The 21,049-nt window shown below is 41.4% G+C and overlaps 1 protein-coding gene across 14 annotated transcripts in view; it reads left to right on the forward strand.

The window, feature by feature from the left end:
* The window catches only part of LPP (LIM domain containing preferred translocation partner in lipoma), a 670,528-nt gene that overhangs the window by 211,867 nt on the left and 437,612 nt on the right, over nucleotides 1-21,049 (forward strand). For all 14 annotated transcript variants that reach the window (XM_072807809.1, XM_072807808.1, XM_072807811.1 and 11 more), the window contains one exon: nucleotides 10,895-11,102. In XM_072807809.1, coding sequence (XP_072663910.1) covers nucleotides 10,910-11,102 — 193 coding nt within the window. In that variant the 5' untranslated portion in view covers nucleotides 10,895-10,909. The remainder of the gene's footprint in view (nucleotides 1-10,894; nucleotides 11,103-21,049) is intronic.

Here is a 21,049-nt window from a genome sequence, read left to right on the forward strand (position 1 = left end):
AGAAGCCTGTCTGTTTTTCATACCATTTTAAATACTGAGAAATTTCTCCAGGCTCTTGGACTGGTGTTGAACAAAGATTATTATTTCAGAGCGTATGATGATGCATGAAGTTGAAGTTGAGTCTCTTTCTTTGTGTTCTAAAAGTATCTCGTGGTGCTTGAAGGTTGAAATTCTGTATGTCTCCACTCTGCCTCTTTATTTGTCCAATGTCTAGGTATTTTTATTTAGTTTTGCAATATCCTAATATTTCAACCTGAGAGTGAAGAAGATTTGGGATGTGAAAGGAATTTCAGATGAAAAGTAATAGAGAAACAAAGATTACATTGGAAACTTTATAGTAATGTTACCAAAACTCAGTAACAGTAATTAAAACTGTTAGTTTGTTAGTGTCTAAATTGTGCAAAGGCTCTAAGCTAATTTTTGAACAGTTGCTGTGACCTTAGGATACAAAGAGCATACTTGACAGGTGACAGGTTTTTGAGCAATTTCATGTTCAGGAGGCTGAAGCATAACAGTTAACTCTGTGTCTTGTTGCTATGATTCCTCTTAGGGGATTGTATGGCCTGAATAAACTTTGCTTCACAGAGTCACATGTACTATTGTCGGATGGAAATATGGCTGGAGATTTGTCAATGGTGAACTCGTGTTTAGTGAAGACAAAAATTAAATATTTCACCTTTTCCAAGTTATATCTAAAATAGATTTTTTTCTGTTATTATGTTTGTTTTCACTGGGATATTAAAGTGAGTGTTTAGTAAAGTGCAAAAAGAATTAAAAAATTGAAATCAATTAAGACATCCTTCAAAGTGCTAATAAAATCCTATGACCTGTCTAATGGGCATGACGAACTTGTAAACACATAACTAAAACATAGCATTTACATATTTGATTACAAGTTGGAACAAGTTGTCAGGGGAACACAGACAAGTGAACAGCAGTTAACTTGTGGACCTACTCACTTGGTGGTGGGTTTGGAATGAGAAGATTTCAGGTACCACCAGAGAGATTGCTAGGCCTGATTAGAGATTATATATGTGACTTTTCTATACTTATTCTTTTATCCTAGTAGAGGGGCAAGACATAAACAGGATTTTAGAACCTTTATGAAGCAGGCACTCAGAATCTCATCTTTGTAAATTCAGATTTCCTCTTTTAGTTGATTCTCTGAGCTCAAAGTCTCAAATTTGCCCCTTTCTTTTAGCCTTGGACATTAAAATAGTCTGTTAGCATCAGAGACTTAGGAGAAACTTCCTTAGGAACACATTTTTTTGTGAGCCTGGTACACCTCATAGGCATGCTGTAGCATTATAGAACATAAAATGATGTTGTGAGAGGGGATTTGGAGATCACCTTCTGATGGCTTACTATTGTGGAGCTGGAGAAACTGAGGTCCAGAGAGGGTAAATATTTTCTTGGTCACCTAGCCCAGTAGAACCATTGGTATGGAATGTGACCTGAGGGTGAGCTTTGGGTCACATGACTTTGGTGCTGATTTTCCACTTATTCTTGGAAGAGGGATTCTTTACTCCTCTGTTTGCTTTCGTACCTTTTACCCACTCTTCTAGTTATCATCCAAAAATCAATAGACTTACAGGCTTGCCTGGTGAAACTTTTCTACTGCAAATGCTTTGTGGAAGCCTAACAACTGGGTTTGAATGAATCCTCTGATATGTTTTAGCTGCTGTGTTACCTTGGAAGAGTTGCTCCGGCCTCTCTAAATCTTGGGTTTTGAATTTTCTGATTAGAAGGAACAAATCAGTCCGTATGATTTCTCACAGCTAGACTCTATGACCTCTTGGCCATTGGACCTCTTGATCCTGGCTTGTTGTCACCCATGTCTATTTTCCTGTGACTGATGGAAGTTGTGGCAGGTAATGATAGTTAGTTAGCAATTGGTTTGGTTCCATTCTCCTTTTTACCTTCTCTTGGGTGTCCTGGTCTTCCAGTGCTATTGTTTCCCTGTCATGGTTGACTGTTCCCATATCGTGTGATGTTCTGAATCTGAGATGAAATCTCAGTCAGTGTGGACACATATCTCTGTTCTGCCTCACTTTTTTTTAAAATCAGAAGCGAATGTTTACTTGTTTGGGCTGATGCTTCCCTCACTGCTGCTCTTTAGTTTACCTGGGGTCCAGGATGCGATGGGGTGTTTCTTGTCGCTAACAGTGTTGCCAGCAATAAGGATTGCGCCTTTACAGATGAATCACTGACCTCTACCTCTGAAACTAATAATACATTACATGTTGATTAATTGAATTTAAAGAATAAAAAGATAAAAACAATAAAAGCTAGCTAGGTTAAAAAAATCGTATGCAATCATTAAAAAAAAAGAGAAAATAGTATAACTATGTGTGCTGATGGATGTTAACTTATTGTGATAATCACTTCACAATGTACACATATATTGAAACATTATGTTTACACCTAAAACTGATACAATAGTACATGTTAGTTATATCTCACTTTTTTAACGAAAAATAATTGTATTGATTTATTAGGCAGAAAGAGAGAGAGCATAAGCAGAGGGAGAGGGAGAAGCAGACTCTGCACTATTAGGGAACCCAATCGGGGCTTGATCCCAGAACCCTGAGATCATGACCTGAGCTAAAGGCAGATCCTAACCAACTGAGCCACCCAGGTGCCCCAATTATATCTCAGTTTTAAAAAGGATTTGCCAAAGCACCTGGTTGGATCAGTCGATAGCATATGTGACTCTTGATCATGGGGTTTTGAGTTTGACCCCAATGTTGGGTGTAGGGATTCCTTAAAATAAAATCTTTGAAAAAATTAAAAAAAGAGATCACACCTTTAGCATTAATTGATATTCATACTAACTCTGTGCAAGGCAGGTTGGCATTATATGTGTGGTTTCTTGTCCTGCCTCCTTTCACTTTACACTCCCTGGTCAGTAGGACTTAGAGGAGTTGAGACAGGTTTGTAAGCAGCCTCAGCTCAACTTGAAGACTTGTTGGAAGAGTCATGGAACATGAAAGGTGGAATGAGTGGCAGAAGGCATCTAATCTTTTCTTTACAGATAGGGAGAGACACTGAGGTTCAAGGAGGTCAACGGACTAAAGTCATCATCAAGTCAATTAGTGGCTAAGCTAGAAATTACACCCGAGTCCTCTGCATTTAAGTCTAGAGCTTTTTCCAGTATTTCCAATTGTGTCTCCGATAGCCTATATAAAGGTTTGGCATTTCTGCAGAGTTGTTCTGTAGTCACCCCTTCCAAGTAATGCCAGCTGTCCATGCAGAGAATGGGGCGCTTAGCCAGTGCTGGGCCAAAGTTGCCTGTAGAGAGAAGTTGAGTGAATACATTGACATTTTCAGCCCATGGCAGATCCTGCTTTGCCCTTCCGGCTCTCATCTGACCTGATGCTTCAGAGGAAGAGTGATTACATTTGCTGTTCAGCTAACAATTTGTGTCATTTCCAGCCTGCCTTATTCTTTAATGTTGTCTTCCCACGCTTCCATCACATGCCACAGTGTATCTGCTTCATAATTACACTGGTGGGGACTTACCTACATCACTTGGAGAAGGTTTGCCTGAAGTACTTATTTACTTGTGCATAATAAATCTTGATTGATACCTTGGTAATCTCTGAGATCAATCTAAGATTCCCTCCCACAATGGTGAGAGGAGGAATGGAAGTAAGGAGACAGGGAAGCAGGTGACCAAAAAAAGAAGAAGAATGAAAAAGGAGGGCTGTGCTTTATTACTGATGAGCTCAGAGGAGAACTGTACATGATCTGGAGTTGCCATGATTTTGCTTGTTTGAGGCCTGTTCTACAGTCAGGGTCTTCTTCCATGGGTCAGAAGAGTTTGTGAGTAGGGTTGTTGTTACTCATCGAATCTGTCTAATCCTCCTTTGTTTTCAGAGGGGGACAGTGCCATCCCAGACAGAGGGAAGGCTACACTGCAACCTCATGACAGAGCTCCGCCTGAAAGCTGGATCTAATTCAGAAGACAAGGCATCCTCCAGCTCAATACTGAGAGATAGAAAGGATGAGTAGCTGTAGCCCAGAGAGGGAGGCACATGGTACCATTTCAACAGATCATTAGGAAAGCAGTTTTGAAATTGTAGATAGGTACTGACTTTTAGATAAAGGGGAAAGATAGTGAAACACCTCCAAAGTTTAGAAAAAAGTATTATTTAAATCTTTGTTGCTTGTTTTATTATTTTATCTTTCTAAAGATTAAAAAAATATTAGAGAGAGAGAGAGCATGAGCAGGGGATTGGGCAGAGGAAGAGGGAGAAAGCAGACTGCTGGCTGAGCAGGGAGCCCGACACGGGGCTTGATCCCAGGACTGTGAAAGCTCAGCTCAGTTTTGAGCTGAAAGCAGACACAACCAACTGAGCCACCCAGGCGTCCCTATTGCTTGTTTAAAGAAAGAAAATATTGCTAAGGGACATGAATTCTGAACTTTAGTATGCCATCAGCTACTTCTGATCTTTAAGTCAGTTAGCACCTCAGTCTCTCAAATTTTCTACCACTAAAATAGTATGTTAAAACTTGTCTCTTCCTTCAGTATCATTCATTGATTAGCAAACATTGACCAAGAGCCAGGCTCTGGGTTAACTGGCAAAAGAGATTTAGGGACTGAAGCAACATGATTTAAAGATTAATATAGATGCTCTAAGACAATTATTTTCAACCCTTCAATCAGAACACACACAAAAAGATTCCTCAGATAAGTCTAGCATATAGGTAGTCTTGAAAATTATACTTTAAGCTTATAGTACTTGGTGTTAGATGATGCCATGGAATGATTGGTTGGTTGGTTTTAAATTTTGATGATCTATGTAAATGTTTAAAGAAGTGTACGATATTGACTTTAGGAAAGAAGAAAAACTTGAGCAAACACTAGTTAGTTCTATTTTTGTGGCTGACAATGACTTGTCATTCACACAGTATCTTTAGAGAAGCTTAGTGGCTTTTAAAAAAAATAATAAATCTCACTTTACATGTAGCCCTGTTTTCTCACCTGCAGAGGAAAGGTCTTGGTCATCATATGGCCTTTTTTTTTTTTTATAATTTTTTTTTATTTATTTATGATAGTCACAGAGAGAGAGAGAGAGAGGCAGAGACACAGGCAGAGGGAGAAGCAGGCTCCATGCACCGGGAGCCCGATGTGGGATTCGATCCCGGGTCTCCAGGATCGCGCCCTGGGCCAAAGGCAGGCGCCAAACCGCTGCGCCACCCAGGGATCCCCATCATATGGCCTTTTGTGGCTGTTTGTGCTCTGTTGTGCTTTGCTTAGTTTGGTCAGATTCTTGGCTTCATCAGTATGGGATCCTGTGGCTCATGATGGTTATTTGGTGGAACAGAGTAGAGAAGACATTATGGCTGAGATCCAGGAGCTAGGAATGGAGATAAGAGCAAAATCTGCTTTGGATTGTGATGTGTGTGTGTGTGTGTGTGTGTGTGTGTGTGTGTGTGTTTCTCTCCAAACAGGAAAGTGGTACCATGATGAAGACCATGGATTTGAGGTTGAAGACCTGTGTCCAGGCTTCAGCTCTGCTCCTTGTCAGTATGTGTATCTTTGAGCAAATTATTTAACTCTTCTAGTCTTACCTTTCCTGATCTGCTGAATGTGCAGAATGATGACCCTACCTTGTATAATAGTCAAGACTGTTAGAAAATTGCTTGGCGTATAGTAAGTCCTCAATAAACTCTTGCTATTTATTGTCAGGCCGTGGCATTTTTATACCCATTGAACAGCTAGGAGGAGAAGACCGAGAGCGTGGAGAGAGGACAATAAGTGAAGCTCTTTAGGTTCTTCTTCATCGCTTTGCATGTGACAACAGTTCCTGAAAGTCCAGTGCTCAGGGGGCCCAGCTCTCAGCCTCCCTCCAGCAGTAGGCATTTCACTCAGACCAGGCCCATTTCTCTTGTTTGCCTCTCTTGTGATGGTGTTTGCGTATTTTTGCAGCCCCTGTGGAGATCTTCCCTTTCACTTCTTGCTTTCGCAATGATTGTCAGCTTATAGTGAAACTGACCTAGAACCAGAGGAAGTAAGAGCAGGGTGAGTTTTGGTCCAGCAAAACCAGCTCTCACCACTACTTATCTTTGTGTTTATGTTGGTCGTTCTTGAAGAAGCTGAGAAACCCCAACTGACATGTGCTAGTTCATCTGTTCACTAACCTTGTGAGCTTTCTTCAAACCCATGTATCAACATAAAGGGCTGTAATTCAGGTTTCAGAGAAGGAAAGCACTGTAGAGTATTAGAGCTGATTGGGACTTTACAGACATTCATTTTGCAAATGAGTATCCTCTGTTGTTAAAGGTCACAATGGCCAACTTGAGACTAGAACTGTGGACCTGGAGACTCTATGTCTGTGCAGTTGTGTTTATCATCTTCCTTAGATCCATCCTGAACTGGTTCATGTTTCATATATAGAGTTTTTTCTCTTGTTGGATGACTGTTCAAAGATTAAAGTTCTAGCTTCTTATTTCTCTGCAGAAAACCTTTAAAAAGCAAGCTCAATTTATCTTCCAAACCTTTTCCCCAAATACTCTCCATAAGTCCCTCATTTTAGTACAACTGGTCTGTTCCCTGTCCTATGGAAAGACCTTGCTTCTTCCTTGAGCTTACATTATTTCCAGGCATTATCTTTGTTGCTCCATTTATCTTTCTGAACCAGCCAGCTTTCAAAGTCCTTGGCAGGGGCAACCCCTCCCTATGCTAGCTCCTGTCACACACCCCAGTTCTTTTTGTATGCTGTGTATTGCTTTCTTTCTCTTTTCACATATATAAATATCTCTTCTGCAGGTAGGCTTTAAGCTTCTTGAGTACAGGATGAGAATCTGATTCATCTCAGTACAGGATGAGAATCTGATTCATCTGGAGCTCAGATGCCAGGCAAATAAAGTTATTCATTCATTAAATTAACAGACATTTTTATTGAGTGTCTATCATGTATTAGGCCCTGGGACTTGAGAGTGATAATTCTTTATGCTCTTAAGGATCCAAGAGTTTAGTTTGGGATCTAGGCAAGCAGAGAGACAGGGTAATGTATTCCGTTACTCTGAGTACAGTATTCCAGGTGAAGACCATATTACACTTAAACTGGATGATAGAAAACATGAGTTATGTCTTTAAAGATTAGTGGGAAGTGATGATGCTCAGGATCTAAATGCTGCACGGTAGATATCATTTTTAATTGAGAGGTAGCTAGATGGAAATGGAGGGAGAGCAAACCTAGAAGAATTGGATAAATTTCTGTCAGAATATTGAAACTAACCTCACAAGAAGCATAAGGCGGCTGCAGCTATCATAGAAGTTACTGGAAATATGATTAAGATCTATTATTAAAGAAAGTATCACATCCAAACTTTACACTAAGTTCTGATAAACTTATACAGATCAGATAATTCTAATCTCATCATTATTGAACAAATCCAAACAGTAGAAATGGATGTAGAACCCTCATATGAAACCTAATAATGATAAGGAAAACAATTAGAGAAACAACACCATAGAATGATCTTACTCACGATTCTGTGTACAAAAATTCTCTATAAAATACCATGTTTGATTCATCACATATCAAAATACTGTAACTGTGACTTAGTAGGATTTTTTCTAGAAATGCAGAGATGGTTCAATATCTGGATTTCTATCAACATGATTCATTACATTGCTAAGGTAACGGAGAGAAATAGAGATGACTGTTTCAGTGGAGGCTTAAGAAGGGAGATATAGACATTCTAAAGAGGGATGAGTAGCTGAAAAGATCAACATTCCTCCATCTGCTCCTTTATCTGTAATATAGCTTTCTAGAGGCTTCCTAGCCAGGCATTGTGCTCATTTAATGAGACTACTCGGAAGCTGCCGCGTTATTGGGTCAGTCCATGTGGATTGCTTAAGTGTGATACAAGTACTAAAGAACCTGGAATTAAGCTACTTATTCTTGGGGGGGGGTGGGTGGTGAGTTAGGGACATGTTCACAGCATCAGAGACATTTGAGCTGGGTCAAGATAAAAACAATAGGGCTTGGTAGAAAGTGAAGGGATGGAAATGGCAGTGTAGATGGTGGGCGCAACAGGAGTAAGGCTGTGGGGTCAGGAGCATTCATTACAAATTTTGTGAATTGTGTCACTGGACCATGGTGGACACATAGAGAAATGGTACAGGAGATGCCATTGAGTTCATCTGCAGACAGATAGATGGCCAGACCCTGGTACTCTCAAGAGGTGGAACTGAGGGTATCTCCATGGGGAGGGCATTATCAGGGTAATATGAGGTATTGGGGGTAACTGTAAAGATGAGTCAATTATTTGCATATCGATGCTTAAGTTTTCATTTTTTTATACTTTCCCAGAAGTTGCCTGTTCTTTTATATCTGTGGCATATCTGAAAAAGCCAGGATTCTACAGTCAATTGGCAATGTAGAATTGATCTGGAAATGTGCCTCTTTGCTTTAGAAATCACTGCATCCTATATTAACCCATTTTTTTAAAGTTTCTATTTTGGAATAACTTCAGATTTATAGAAAAGTTGCAAGGATGATATTAACCCATTTTTAAAATGTACAAATAAAATTTATACTGCAAATGTGCATGGCACATGAAAGTTTTCAAATCTTTATTTTATCCTACTTGGTGCTGACCTATGCTCACTTTAGTCATGTTGAAAGCAGAACAGACACTTTCATCCCCTTTCAGTAGAAGACTAAGACTCAATTAAAAAAAATACATACACAAAACCTAGTGTTTCTCAATCCTTAAGAGATGTGCTTTTTTTTTTTTTTTTTTTTAATCTTCTTAAATGATTATACATGTGCAGCCGGGGTTGAGAACAATGAGTAAACCAGATTCATGGTTGTTTTCTATGTTGGTTTTGTGCTGGGCCTTCGTGGTGATTTTAGGAATATGTAAAATACGGTCCTTGCCCTTTCAAGGAACCCACAGCTTAACAAGTGTCTGTACCTTGCCTGTGCACACGGTACAAGGGAGGAAGAAGAAAGGCAGGGCCCTGCAACCAGAGTGAAAGTCCCTGTCTCCACTGGCTTCAGTAACAGAAGTCTCCGGATCCCTAGGTTAGAGCCTTCCTCTTTGATCCGAGTCATCCCCTTTCACTGGAAAACTACACTCCAACTCCAACAGTTTTCTTTCTCTTCCTTTGCATACCACTATATAGGACATAAAACCCTTTAGTAGTGTTAGCTCATCGGTTGTCTTAAAACTCGGGAGTTAGGGAGAACAAGGCTTTGTCTTAATTTCAAGGGAGTTGGGGTACCCGAGGCAGTGCTGTGGGGGAGGGGGCTGGCTATTCAAGGTCAGGGCCCTCCCCCCATGCTACCTTAGCCAACGCCCTGCCCCATCCCTCTTTGTCACCCTGTCTCTCCCTGGCCTTTATTTTTCCCTGCATTTCCAGTGTTCTTTGTCTTTACAGACATCTGGAGGTAATCATGTAGCCCTCTCAATTAATTCAGTTCAATTAATAAATTACTGGGTGGATTTGGGGCTGGGAGCCGGTGCAGGGTGCCTTCCGGGCCTCCCTGTGCTGGAGAGCTGTTGCAATCAGGCTTGGAGAGCCCTCCTCCTCGGCAAGCCTTCTGGGAGGCTCAGCCCCAGCCTGCAGGCTGCCTGGAGGGGTGACTGGCTTACCCTGACATGCAAGACAGCATGTTTCTTTCCTCTTACAGTGCATTGTAATATGATCAGAACTGCACTTTGGCTGGGCTGCTTTGCCCGATCTTAGTTTAGTTTTTCACAGATGTTCTCTAGTCCTGGGGGGCTGACCTGTTCATCACAGGTGTTGAATATTGCTAGTCCTTAGCTACTAAGTGCCAGTGTGGTCCTAGGCTTTGTGCAAACAGGGTCCTCCCTTCTCCCACCATTTGCAGGTGCCCCTGGGTGGGGAGCATAACTGCCCCTACAGAGGTATCATCTGAAAGCATCTTGATGGGAGCCGGTTAGGCCATTGTTTCAAGAATAAACTTCTGGTGCTTCCTTGAAGCTGACTGATGAAGTTCAGGTTCCCCAGGCTAGAGTGCAAAGCTGTGTGTACTTTGGTTCCATCCCATGTTTTACTTGTTTGCTAGCTACTTCTCCTTCCCTCCCCAGAACACCAAAGTGTTCTTTGCTGCCCATGGTGCCACGTTGTTGACCTGGTTCAGGCCGACCTCTGCTCAGCACTCAGGGCCCCGTCTCAGGGACATCTCATTAATGAGATCTGCATTCTGTGCCCAGCCGGAAGTAATCTTACCTTTTTTTCTGCATCCCAGAAACACTTTTATTTATTTTGATCCCTCTTAGGCAGTATCACCTCACTTAGGTAACTTAATCATGATTTACTTGATGTGTGGTATCCCTTTTAATAGGTTATTAATAAAAGTGAAGATTTTTTCCAGCCTTGCTGGGATCAGAGTCTCCTCCCATAGAAACTTCTTCTGGGGGTGCCTGGGTGGCTCAGTGGTTGAGCATCTGCCTTCGGCTCAGGTCATGATCCTGAGGTCCCGGGATTGAGTCCCTCATTGGGCTCCCTGAAGGGAGCATTCTTCTGCATCTGTGTCTCTGCCTCTCTCTCTGTATCTCTCATGAATAAATAAATAAAATCTTTTTTTAAAAAAAGAAAGTTCTTCAGGTTAGGGACCATTTCTTATCATATCTATTTCCTGAAGAGTGTTAGACACTGAATAGGTAATTGTCAGAAGAGGTGCTCAAGATTGGATTGTGCTATTTTCTCCTCCAGTGAAAGTCAGTTTTTCTTCATCTTCCTCCTTCTATTCCTCCTCTCTTTCACTTTTTCTCTCTTTGTCCTCCTTCTCAGAGAGCTTTGTCAAGGTTTCACTAAGTATGGATTAAGATGGAAAGAATGTGGAACTGAGGCCGGTTGCCTCCATTTTCATGCTTTTGTGAACCGACTGTGTTTATTTCTTTCTAGTTCCAGATTCCAACGATGTCTCACCCATCTTGGCTGCCACCCAAAAGCACCGGTGAACCCCTTGGCCATGTGCCTGCTCGGATGGAGACCACCCATGCCTTTGGGACCCCCAGCATTTCGGTGTCCACACAGCAACCACCCAAGAAGTTTGCACCAGTAGTTGCTCCAAAGCCCAAGTACAACCCATACAAGCAGCCTGGTGGTGAAGGTAAGTGGGAGGATTTTAGAGTCGGGAATCCGAAGTGGGAGAGTTCAATATAATAAAAGCGATTTATTTTCATGATGTTTTGTCGGGAAAAAGTAGCTCAAGAATTCATTGTGCTTATCATAGTTAATAGACTGTCAGAGTCAAAAGAAACATCTAGAAACCACCAAAGCCAACATTTCTTTTAGGGATAAAGAAAGTGAGACCTCTTAGGGGTTCTACAGCTGTGGTTATTCAGTGACTTAGGGCTGTAGCTGAAACTAGAACCCTGGTCTCTTCATTCATCTCAGTTCCCTTCTACTCTGTTATCTCCCACCCCATCCCATTGTCTTGTGGAGACTGTGTGCCACCCAGTTGCCCCTCCCTCTTGATGTTAGACATGTGTCCCCATGTGCTGCCAAGAAGTGCTCTGATGGGAAACTCATTTGAAGTGAGGCACCTGGAATTGTGAAGACTAAAATTGTTAGGACTCACCTAGGCTGCTGTAGCATAAAGTTGTCTGGAGAGGTGTGTGAGATCTGCATTTGTTGAAAGTGTCAGGCAGATGTGAGCGAAGCCTAGTTCTAGGGGTTGTAACAGCAGAACATTCAATTCGCATAAAGCGGAGTTGGATGAGCCACGTGAGCTCCGCATCTCAGGTGTGCGTGTACCTGTGTGTTCACACATTGAGCCTCACAGGCAGCATGAGGAGTGCTGTACTGTTTGGTTGAAGAGTTTCCATATTTTTACCAATCAGTGTCAGCAGCTCATCCAAATCTGCGAAACGATGACTTATAACTGACAACAGAGGAGAAACGGTAAACTTCTGGACGCTGAGAGTGAAGAGACAGTGAAAGGAGATTGAGCACCCCTTTCTCTGTTTTCTCCCTCACCCCTCCCCCCAAATCCCCCCCCCCCCCCCAAAAAAAAAGACCTTATGTTACCCTCGCCAGGCATGATGTATCTTATTACTTCTTGGGTGACATGAGTGTGTTTCTTTCCGCAGTGGTTGTGAGACTCTTTCACACTCTGTGGTATAGTTCAGCCTGTCTCTTTTCCTCCTAGTCCTCTCCCTGCCCCCAGGAAACACTTAACTCTTGGTATTCCCATTAGAATTGAAGGACTTCTGGAGTCAAGGCCTCACCCAGGTATCTGGTTTGTGTGAGGGGGCTGGACGCATAGACAGGTGGTAGGGAAGTCAGGCATCAGCATGCACTCCAGAGCTGGGGCCATGGATCTTTGGGAATTCTTTTTTCCAGAGAAGGCAACAGCAAGACCATCAGAGAGCTACTGTGGAAAAACAGGAAGTGGCACTCTTGGTGCTCTACTAATCCCCATGGCAGTGTCTGAGTTTTACAGACCTTGAAGGAAATTCTCTCTACAGTCAGTCCAAGACTTAGCAGTACTGGTTTTCTTTGTTCTTCAGTGGTGGCACTTTAGTGATTGCAGGACTCATGTTGGGATTTGGAAGAGAATCTCCCCTCACCAGGACAGGAGAGACCATAGGTTGGCTTCCTTATTTGTTTTCTCAATATTTTCCCTGCTTTGCTTACTGGGGGATGGTTATTTTGTCTCCTCATCTTTGGGGAGAGCTGAAGTCAACTTCCTTCTAACATGAAAGGAAGAAGATAGGTTTCCTCCTGGAGCAGGAGGCAAATGTATGGGGAAGGCTTAGTCATTGTGATGACCGCCCCCCACCTGAGGGGTGACATGGGGGCAGGTCCTATATCAAGTAGGCTAATCCATGACATATGGGAGACCGAGGAGCATGTCGTGGTCTCCTTTCAGACTCCTTCATCCTGAATGCTGTGACCTGCAGTGGGTTGGCCCCTTGGGTGACTGGCTCTCTGCTCTTGAGATGCCCTGCTCTCCTTACTGGATTCTGTGAGGTTTGCTCACTGCCTGTCTCGTTCTCTGGGGACCCTGACAGCCTGTGCAAAACTCTGTAGCCCACAGCCATTTGCTCTTTCTCAGCATTCCACCTCCATCCATTTTGTCACCTGTCAACATCCTACTTGGGTTGCCCTCTCCAAAATGGCCAGAGATGGCCTACATCCGAAGTAATCATTCCCTTCCCTGGGGTTCCAGGTACATCTGATTCTGTGACTCTCACGTTTCTGCTTTTTTTTTTCCTGCTCTTGCTCTGTCATTGTTCAGCACGTCGTAGTCTATGTGAGATTCTGTGCTGCTTCACTATCATTTTATGTCCGCCTCATAGAATCCTATGAGGTAAGTGTATGTTCTTCCCGTGGAAAATGGGAAATGGGAGTTTAGGGAGGAGAGGTGACATTCTCTATGGTTTTGTGGCTCTTCAGTTTCTGAAGCAAGGCTGTTGTCCTTACCCAGGTGCTGTACTGCTTGTTCTTCTCTCTTGGCATATGTGGCATGCACGCCCCATGTGATGGGGATACTTCCTTGTAAGAATGTAAGCTTTGTTTCCCCATTTAAGCAACAAGACATGGTTTCTCACTCGTCCTTATGTTCCTCTTGGCTCCTATTATGCTACTGTGTTTTTGGTAGGAAGGATTGTGTATGGTCAAATGTATGTCTGTATGTTCTCATGTATGTATATATTTGGATGGATGGCGGATGGCTGGATGGGTGAGTGCTCTGCTCAGTGATTCTTCTCTTGCGATAAACAGTTTGGAATGTGGCATCCGCCTTTGAAGCAACTCAGTCTCATTTAATTTCTGAAGTCTTGATTCTTTCTTGCAATTCTGCCAATCTCTCTCTCTCTCTCTTTTTTTAATATAACCTTTTTTGAATACGTGAAAGAAGAAATTTCCCTTGCATATATACATTTTAAAGATAAATATGGGGAAAGGTTCATGGATATTCAGACTTTGTTTTTAAATGAAGCTGCATCTCTTCATCTGCTCAGTATTATGACATGATATTTGTTGGAAGTGTGAGGTTTGCTTTACTTTCTATTTAATTTAAATGTTAGGAAAAAAAGAAAAATAATTTAAATGTTAGTGCATTCTCTGCTATGCTAAACACTTTCATCATTTGTGTTCGTTTTTGTTTAAATCTTTATACATTTTTTTAAAAGTTTATAAACATTTTCCTTTTCTTTCTTCTTCTTTTTTTTTGGGGGGGGGGGGACAGGGGTATCCATTTTGAATGTCCTGTGCCATTAGCGAAGTCCCCAGACAGTAGGTAACACGGTTTTTATGTACTGAAGATGCCAGGGTCGTATGCCTCAGCTCACCTGTTCTTTGCCACTAGTAATGCTCTCCTCCATTTCTTGCCCCTGGAGTCTTTTCCCTCATAACTTGGTTCAGAGCCTGACGTCTACGAAGCTTACCTGCAAAGACATAAGAGTTAGAATTAGCAGAAAAGATACAGTCTACCTCTCTCTGGTGTAAATGTGAGAAGCACAGGGCAGAGGGTAGAAGTTATTTGCTCAGAGGTATGTGGTCTGCTCAGGGCTGAGCTCGGGTCCTCTCTGTCTGAGTCCAGAGTCATACAGGACCTTGGACCGTATTCTAGTGAGGACTCTTTCTCACTATGCCATAACCTCTTTATCTACCTCATAGAGTTCTTAGCACGATGTGCCTTCCTTGTAAAAGAGCCTGTCTCCTTCAGTGGGCCAGGAGCTCTTGGAGGCAGGGATGCCTGACTCATGCCTTTACTCCTGCTGATACCCAGCAGGATACCTGTCACATCCTAGGTACTCTGTAATGTTCCGGGTTATGCTTAAGCCCCATAGCAAAGTAAACCTGCTTCTTCAGGCACAGATCCCCGCTGCACAGCTACCTATCAGGTGTTAGGGTTCTATAGCTCCACCTACCTGTTTGGATTGTTTTTACCCTCCTGTACTCACTCCTTAAGCTTTTTAGTCCAGGAGTTGTTAAACCACTGCTGCCTGGAAGCTTTCTTTCTTTAAAGATTTATTTATTCATGAGAGACACACACAGAGAGAGAGAGGCAGAGACACAGGCAGAGGGAGAAGCAGGCTCCATGCGGGGAGCCCAACGTGGGACTCGATCCCGGGTCTCCAGGATCACGCCCTGGGCTGAAGGTGGTGCTAAACTGCTGAGCCACCTGGGCTGCCCTGCCTGGAAGCTTTCAATTCTGTTTCTCACCTTGGCATTAATAATGTCTGCAATGTCTGGGGTTTGCTTTCTCATTTTTAAATTCTTTTTTTTTTTAAATTTTATTTGTTTATTCATGAGAGACACAGAGAGAGAGGCAGCAGGGAGCCTGCTGCGGAACTCGATCCCAGGACCCTGGGACCACGATCTGAGCTGAAGGCAGACACTCAACCACTGACCACTCAGGTGCCCCTCATTTTTAAATTCTAAGAGTGGCTAAGTACCCACATGTTTGCACATCAGCTTATATTTATGGGATCCCATATGTCATGATTTCTCCCTCTTTTTAAAAATTTGTTTATTTATTTAAGTAATCTCTACACCCAGCTTGGGGCTCAAACTCATAACCCCGAAATCCAGAGTCAGGCTCTCCCAACTGAGATTGCTGGGAGTCCCACTGTCATAATTTCCTTTTACAATGTATTCTGCTAATAACCTTTCTCTAAAGGGCTTTGGCACACTGAGAAGCGGGGGCTCTTTTTCCCAGTTACTTGCTCTTTAGGCCTTAAAATACTTGTGTTTTGCTACCATTTTTCTCAGACTTTCCACAGATATTCTTTAAGAATTTGTATTTCCTCAGTCCTCTCTGAGTGACCCTGCATTTCCAAATGCCTTCTCGTGTTTGGTACTATATGATTATGAGCCCATATATCTTTTTTATTGTTTTGCCTTCTTACGAAGTTTTTACTGTTAAATGCCTGTATCATTTTTTTTTTTTTGTGGGATGGTTGCTATGTATGTATGATTTTGTCTCATTATCTTCTATTTTAGACTGATGAGGACAACAAGATAATGCATTTTTTTTCTGGTCTTTCAAGTACTAGCCAGTAATGTTCTGTATCCTATAATCTGGGTCTTCTGTCTTCTCCAAATTTGCAAGAACAAAACCAAACCAAAAACATAAAGCCTTAGACTTTGATGGCAGGACAGGGTATATAGATCTTTCTTTTTCTATTCTTGGTAGATACCAGTGAGCTTTCCTACTTTGCTAATACATTATTTTCTTGAGATGGTTCTGAAAATTTCCTGTCATTACAACTTTGGGAATTGGAAATACATACACACACACACACACACACACACACACGTACACACAGTCTTTTTCTCTTTTAATACTCTGGTCGAATGAAATGTGATAATTACAGTAAATTCTCATACAGAATCACTTGTAATATTTCCAAATTTTAAGTTTTGGGTTGTCTTGTAGCCTGAAGTTTATTTTCTCCAATTTCTAAAGTTCCTTTGAAAAATATATTTTTTAAAGATTTTACTTATTTATTCGCAAGAGACATAGAGAGAGAGTCAGACACAACACAGGCAGAGAGAGAAGCAGGCTCCCTGCAGGGAACCTGATGCGGGACTGGATCCCAGGACTCCAGGATCATACCTGAGCCAAAGGCAGAGGCTCAACCACTGAGCCACTCAGGCGTCCTGAAAAACATTTTTTATAGAAGATTTTTAGAAAAATCTACTGCCTAGGGTACAAATTCAAGGGGACTGTTTCAGTAGAATCCCTTTGTATTTGTACAGCCCTTATAGTTTATCCTATACTTCCATACTCACTGTCATTTCATTCTCCAAAGGTGATTCCTGCCATGGCTCTCTGAGTAAGTTACAACAGATGTGATTGACATTTTGCCAAGCGGTAAACTACTAGAAGTGAAAGAACTTATTTATTTGCCTCGCAGTCAGTAAAATAATAGAGCCAACCTCTACTTTTCATGTCTGGGGCTCTTACTGATGTTAAAGGGTTCTATTTATTGGAAGTTGGGATAGTCAGCTTCCTCAACTCTAACTCCATTACTTTATTATTACATGATTCTTCTTGGAATTAATTTCAAAATGGTTGCTCTTCTCATAAACAATTTCTACATGTATTGCCTTCTACACTTGTGGGTAAATACATGTAAGACTTCTGCTTTCGAGCTTTGCCTACATTGGCTCACCTAGACGTGAAAAATACAATCAGAGTAAGTGAAGTGAATTCTATTCAGTGAAGGTTCTAAACCTGGAAATTCGTGATTAGATCTCTCCATGCTTTCTGCTCCCCTGAGGTTATTCATCCGTTTCATGGAGGCAAATAGTTACAGGCAGTTTGCTAATCTCCAGTAGACGGAGGAGCTAGAACAAAATGCCGTCACATGTAACAGAACCCCCCATGGAGGAGAAGGCAGCCAGTCTCCTTCATTTCTGCCTTCATGACAGAGCCATTCTTCATGCATTAATTACAAAGTCTTGGAGTGGCAGAACTAGAAGAGTTTGACGATCATGTATTCCAGTTCTTCCATTTGTCAGATGTGAAAACTCTGTCTAAGAGGGAAGGGAATAGCTTCTCAAGTGTATCCAAGGGTTGGGGGCTGAGCTGGGGTCCACGTCCGGGTTTCCCACATGTGCTCATCCCACTGCATTTCTATTGTCTCTGATTGGAAGAGGCAAGACAGGCTTGGCTCCTAGGAATCGATGAGTCGTGGATCATTGATACTTTGTAGATAAGTAGCCAGTAGTGGTGTGAAGTGACGTAAACTGGTTTGGTTGGACATACTTATTTTCTCAACAAAAGCTAAAATGTGAGGGAAACAGATGGCCACCAATGGCAATATAGTTAAATAACATAGCATGGGTTTTCCCTACCATTTTTTGTGTTTAACCTACAGGCAAATTTGGTGCAGCTTCTGTTCTTATGGTTAGTAAACTTTGTGTGTGTGTGTGTGTGTGTGAAAACAGAATAGTAAGTGGCAGAAAATGGAGGAGTACCAGTTGTGAACTCTGAACAGTCATAGCTAAGTATTTATTTATTTGTTTGTTTGTTTATTTAAAGATTTTATTTATTTATTCATGAGAGAGAGAGAGAGAGAGGCAGAGACACAGGCAGAGGGAGAAGCAGGCTCCATGCAGGGAGCCTGATGTAGGACTCGATCCTGGGTGTCTGGGATCACGCCCTGAGCTGAAGACAGGTGCTCAACCGCTGAGCCACCCAGGCATCCCATAGCTAAGTATTTAAACTCACGGTGTGCTAGCTTGTCTCTGGAGTCCTGTAGTTTCTGTGCCCTGCTGTGAAACAGGTGAATCTGGCCTGCGACTTTGCAGGTACAAATGGGGAACATCTTCTTTCTGTGGTCCTGACAGTCTCATTAAGTTGCCAGCAATCACACAAGAGCAATTGCAGCTTCTTAGACATTTGTTATAATTATGCATGGTCTGTCATAAGGACAGTCACAAAGTCACTGAAACATCAGGAACTCTAATGAGGCTTGGGTTTGACTGGCATGCCCCTTTTCTGGTACAGGGTAAGCATGTTGAGCCTCATCTATCACTGCAGAATGCTGTACATGAGTTTTAATTCTCAGACCCTTGGCAGAGGGGGAAGGGGGTACAAGCTGTTCATTCATTAAAGGGTCAAATAATAATTGTATTAATTTGATCTTCACATCACATATTCCTGAAGAGAAAAGAATTTGTAATTTCTTGGGTGACATTAGATTTTACCAAATATTCACAAGCCTTATTGACACTCCAAAAAGCCAAGGTTCATGCTGACTTGGGGGTCAGGGTATTTACAGTCAAGCTCAGGGTTCACCACCTGAACTTGATAATGACAGTTTTCTATTCCACATTTCTTTAATTTATAAAATTAGCTGGAGATATTAATTACCTTACAAGGTTGTTTGAGCATCGAATATAATGATGATTATGAAGATTTTTAAAAAGATTTATTTATTCATGAGGGACACAGAGAGAGAGAGAGAGAGAGAGAGAGAGAGAGAGGCAGAGACATAGGCAGAGGGAGAAGCAGGCTCCCCATGGGGAGCTTGATTCAGGACTCTCTCCTAGGACCCCGGGATCAGGACCTGAGCTGAAGGCAAATGCTCAACCACTGAGCCACCCAGGCTCCCCTGAAAATGTTTTATAAGCTAGACAATACATTACAACTCTAAGGAATTGCTCTGGTGTGCTTATTCAACAATCATTTACTTAAAACAGATTTTGTGCCAAGCTCTCTTCTAGGGGCTGAATGAATGGAAATGAACAAAACAGGGATTAATTCTTGCCTTCATGGAATGTGCTTCTTGCTATAATAAAGATAACTAATTGTTTTTATTCATAATAAGTAATATTGAAAAAATAGTATTTTCACTAATACATTTCTGGGAGGTGTCAAGCCTTTGCCCTAGGAGTGCTGTAAATAACAAATAAAATTGCTGAATTGAAGGCAAGGGTTATTACCCCAGTTTTAAGGGATCCAAGGTCGGTGGCTTATTCAGTATTACAGAATAGTGAGTGGTTGATCCTCTGGATTCCTTCTATGGTTACCACAGTTCTGTGTTGCTGATGTGTTTTGAGTGACTTGTTTAGAAGCTCCAGTGATAGAATTAATTTATGTGGACAGAGTGGATCAGATGTTTTAGAACAAAGAGAAGTTTGTTTATTGTCAACAAAATTTCTTTTATTTTGTAACCTGTCAGCATCATCAAGTGTGGAAGTAAATTCCTTAAGAAGGTAGTGGACTTCCAGAATGGTGAATAATGCTAGGTTTTTTGGTGAAGTGCTCTTTAATCTTCTTTATGTTTAAATTCTATAAATTTATAGTATTATTGTCACTCCATATTTTAAATTTAAACATAGCTTAATTTCTTTTTTGAAGATAAAAGTAAATATAGAAATGCAATAAAACATAACTACACATCTATTAAAAAGCTAAGATTTAAAAAAAAAGGCTGGTAAAGATGTGGAGAAACTGGATCACTGCTGGTAAGAGTATGTCAAATGGTATAACCACTCTATAAAACTCTTTGGCAGCTTTTTTCCCCACATGTACCAACCATATGATTCAGCAGTTGCACTCCTGGAGGTTCAGTTCAGAGACATGAAAAGTTATGTTCACACAGAAACCTGTACGTGAATGTTCACAGCAACTTTTTTCGTAATGACAAGATACTAAAAACAATCCAAATGTCCTTCAATGGATAAATGTTTCAACAAACTCTGGTACCTCCAAACAATGCAGTGATACTGTTCATCAATAAAAAGGAATCAACTATTGATACATGCGACAACCCAGATTGACCTCAAGGGCATTATGCTTGATGAAAAAAGCAGTCAATCTCAAAAGGTTGCATATACCGTATGATTCCATTTATAAGACATTCTTGAGATGACAAACTCTAGAGATGGAGAACAGATTAGTGGTTGCTAGGGAACAGGAATGAGGGATGGAGCAGGGCAGGGAGTGGGTGTTCATACCAAGAAAAAGCAACAGGGAGTCTTTTCGTGTTGGTGGAGCAGTTCTGTATCTTGGTTGTGGTGGTAGTTGGGTGACTATACATGGGATCAAATTGCATAGAACTGTATACACACACAGATGAATGTAGGTAAAAAAAATGGTGAAAATGGAGTAAGAGCTAGCTAATAGTAATACAACAATGTGCATTTCCTGGTTTCCATTTTGTGTTCTGCCTGTATTGGATGCTACCATTGGAAGATGCTGGATGAGTGGTACCTGGGAGTCTAAGAACTTCAGTTCTTATAACTTTCTATGAATCTATATTTCAAAGTAAAAAGTTTAATAATAAGAAAAATACATACATACAGATTTCTACATGATTAATAAGAAAAATACATACATACAGATTTCTACATGATTTCTTCTCTTAAGTGCCATCTTACATGGACACTGAATTGTCTGCACCATACTTTGATGATTACTGTTATAATGTATGGTTTAAACATTAGTTTTCAAAGCAGACCAGTCATTAGAAAGATTTGGAGAACATTTTTTTAGATATATTTATTTATTTGAGAGAAAGAGATAAAGAAAGCATGAGTGGAGGGGAGGGGCAGAGGGAGAAGGACAGAGAGAGAATCTCAAGCCGACTC

The sequence above is a fragment of the Canis lupus genome, chromosome 31, assembly GCF_048164855.1.
Source record: "Canis lupus baileyi chromosome 31, mCanLup2.hap1, whole genome shotgun sequence".
In the NCBI taxonomy this organism is placed as follows: Eukaryota; Metazoa; Chordata; class Mammalia; order Carnivora; family Canidae; genus Canis; species Canis lupus.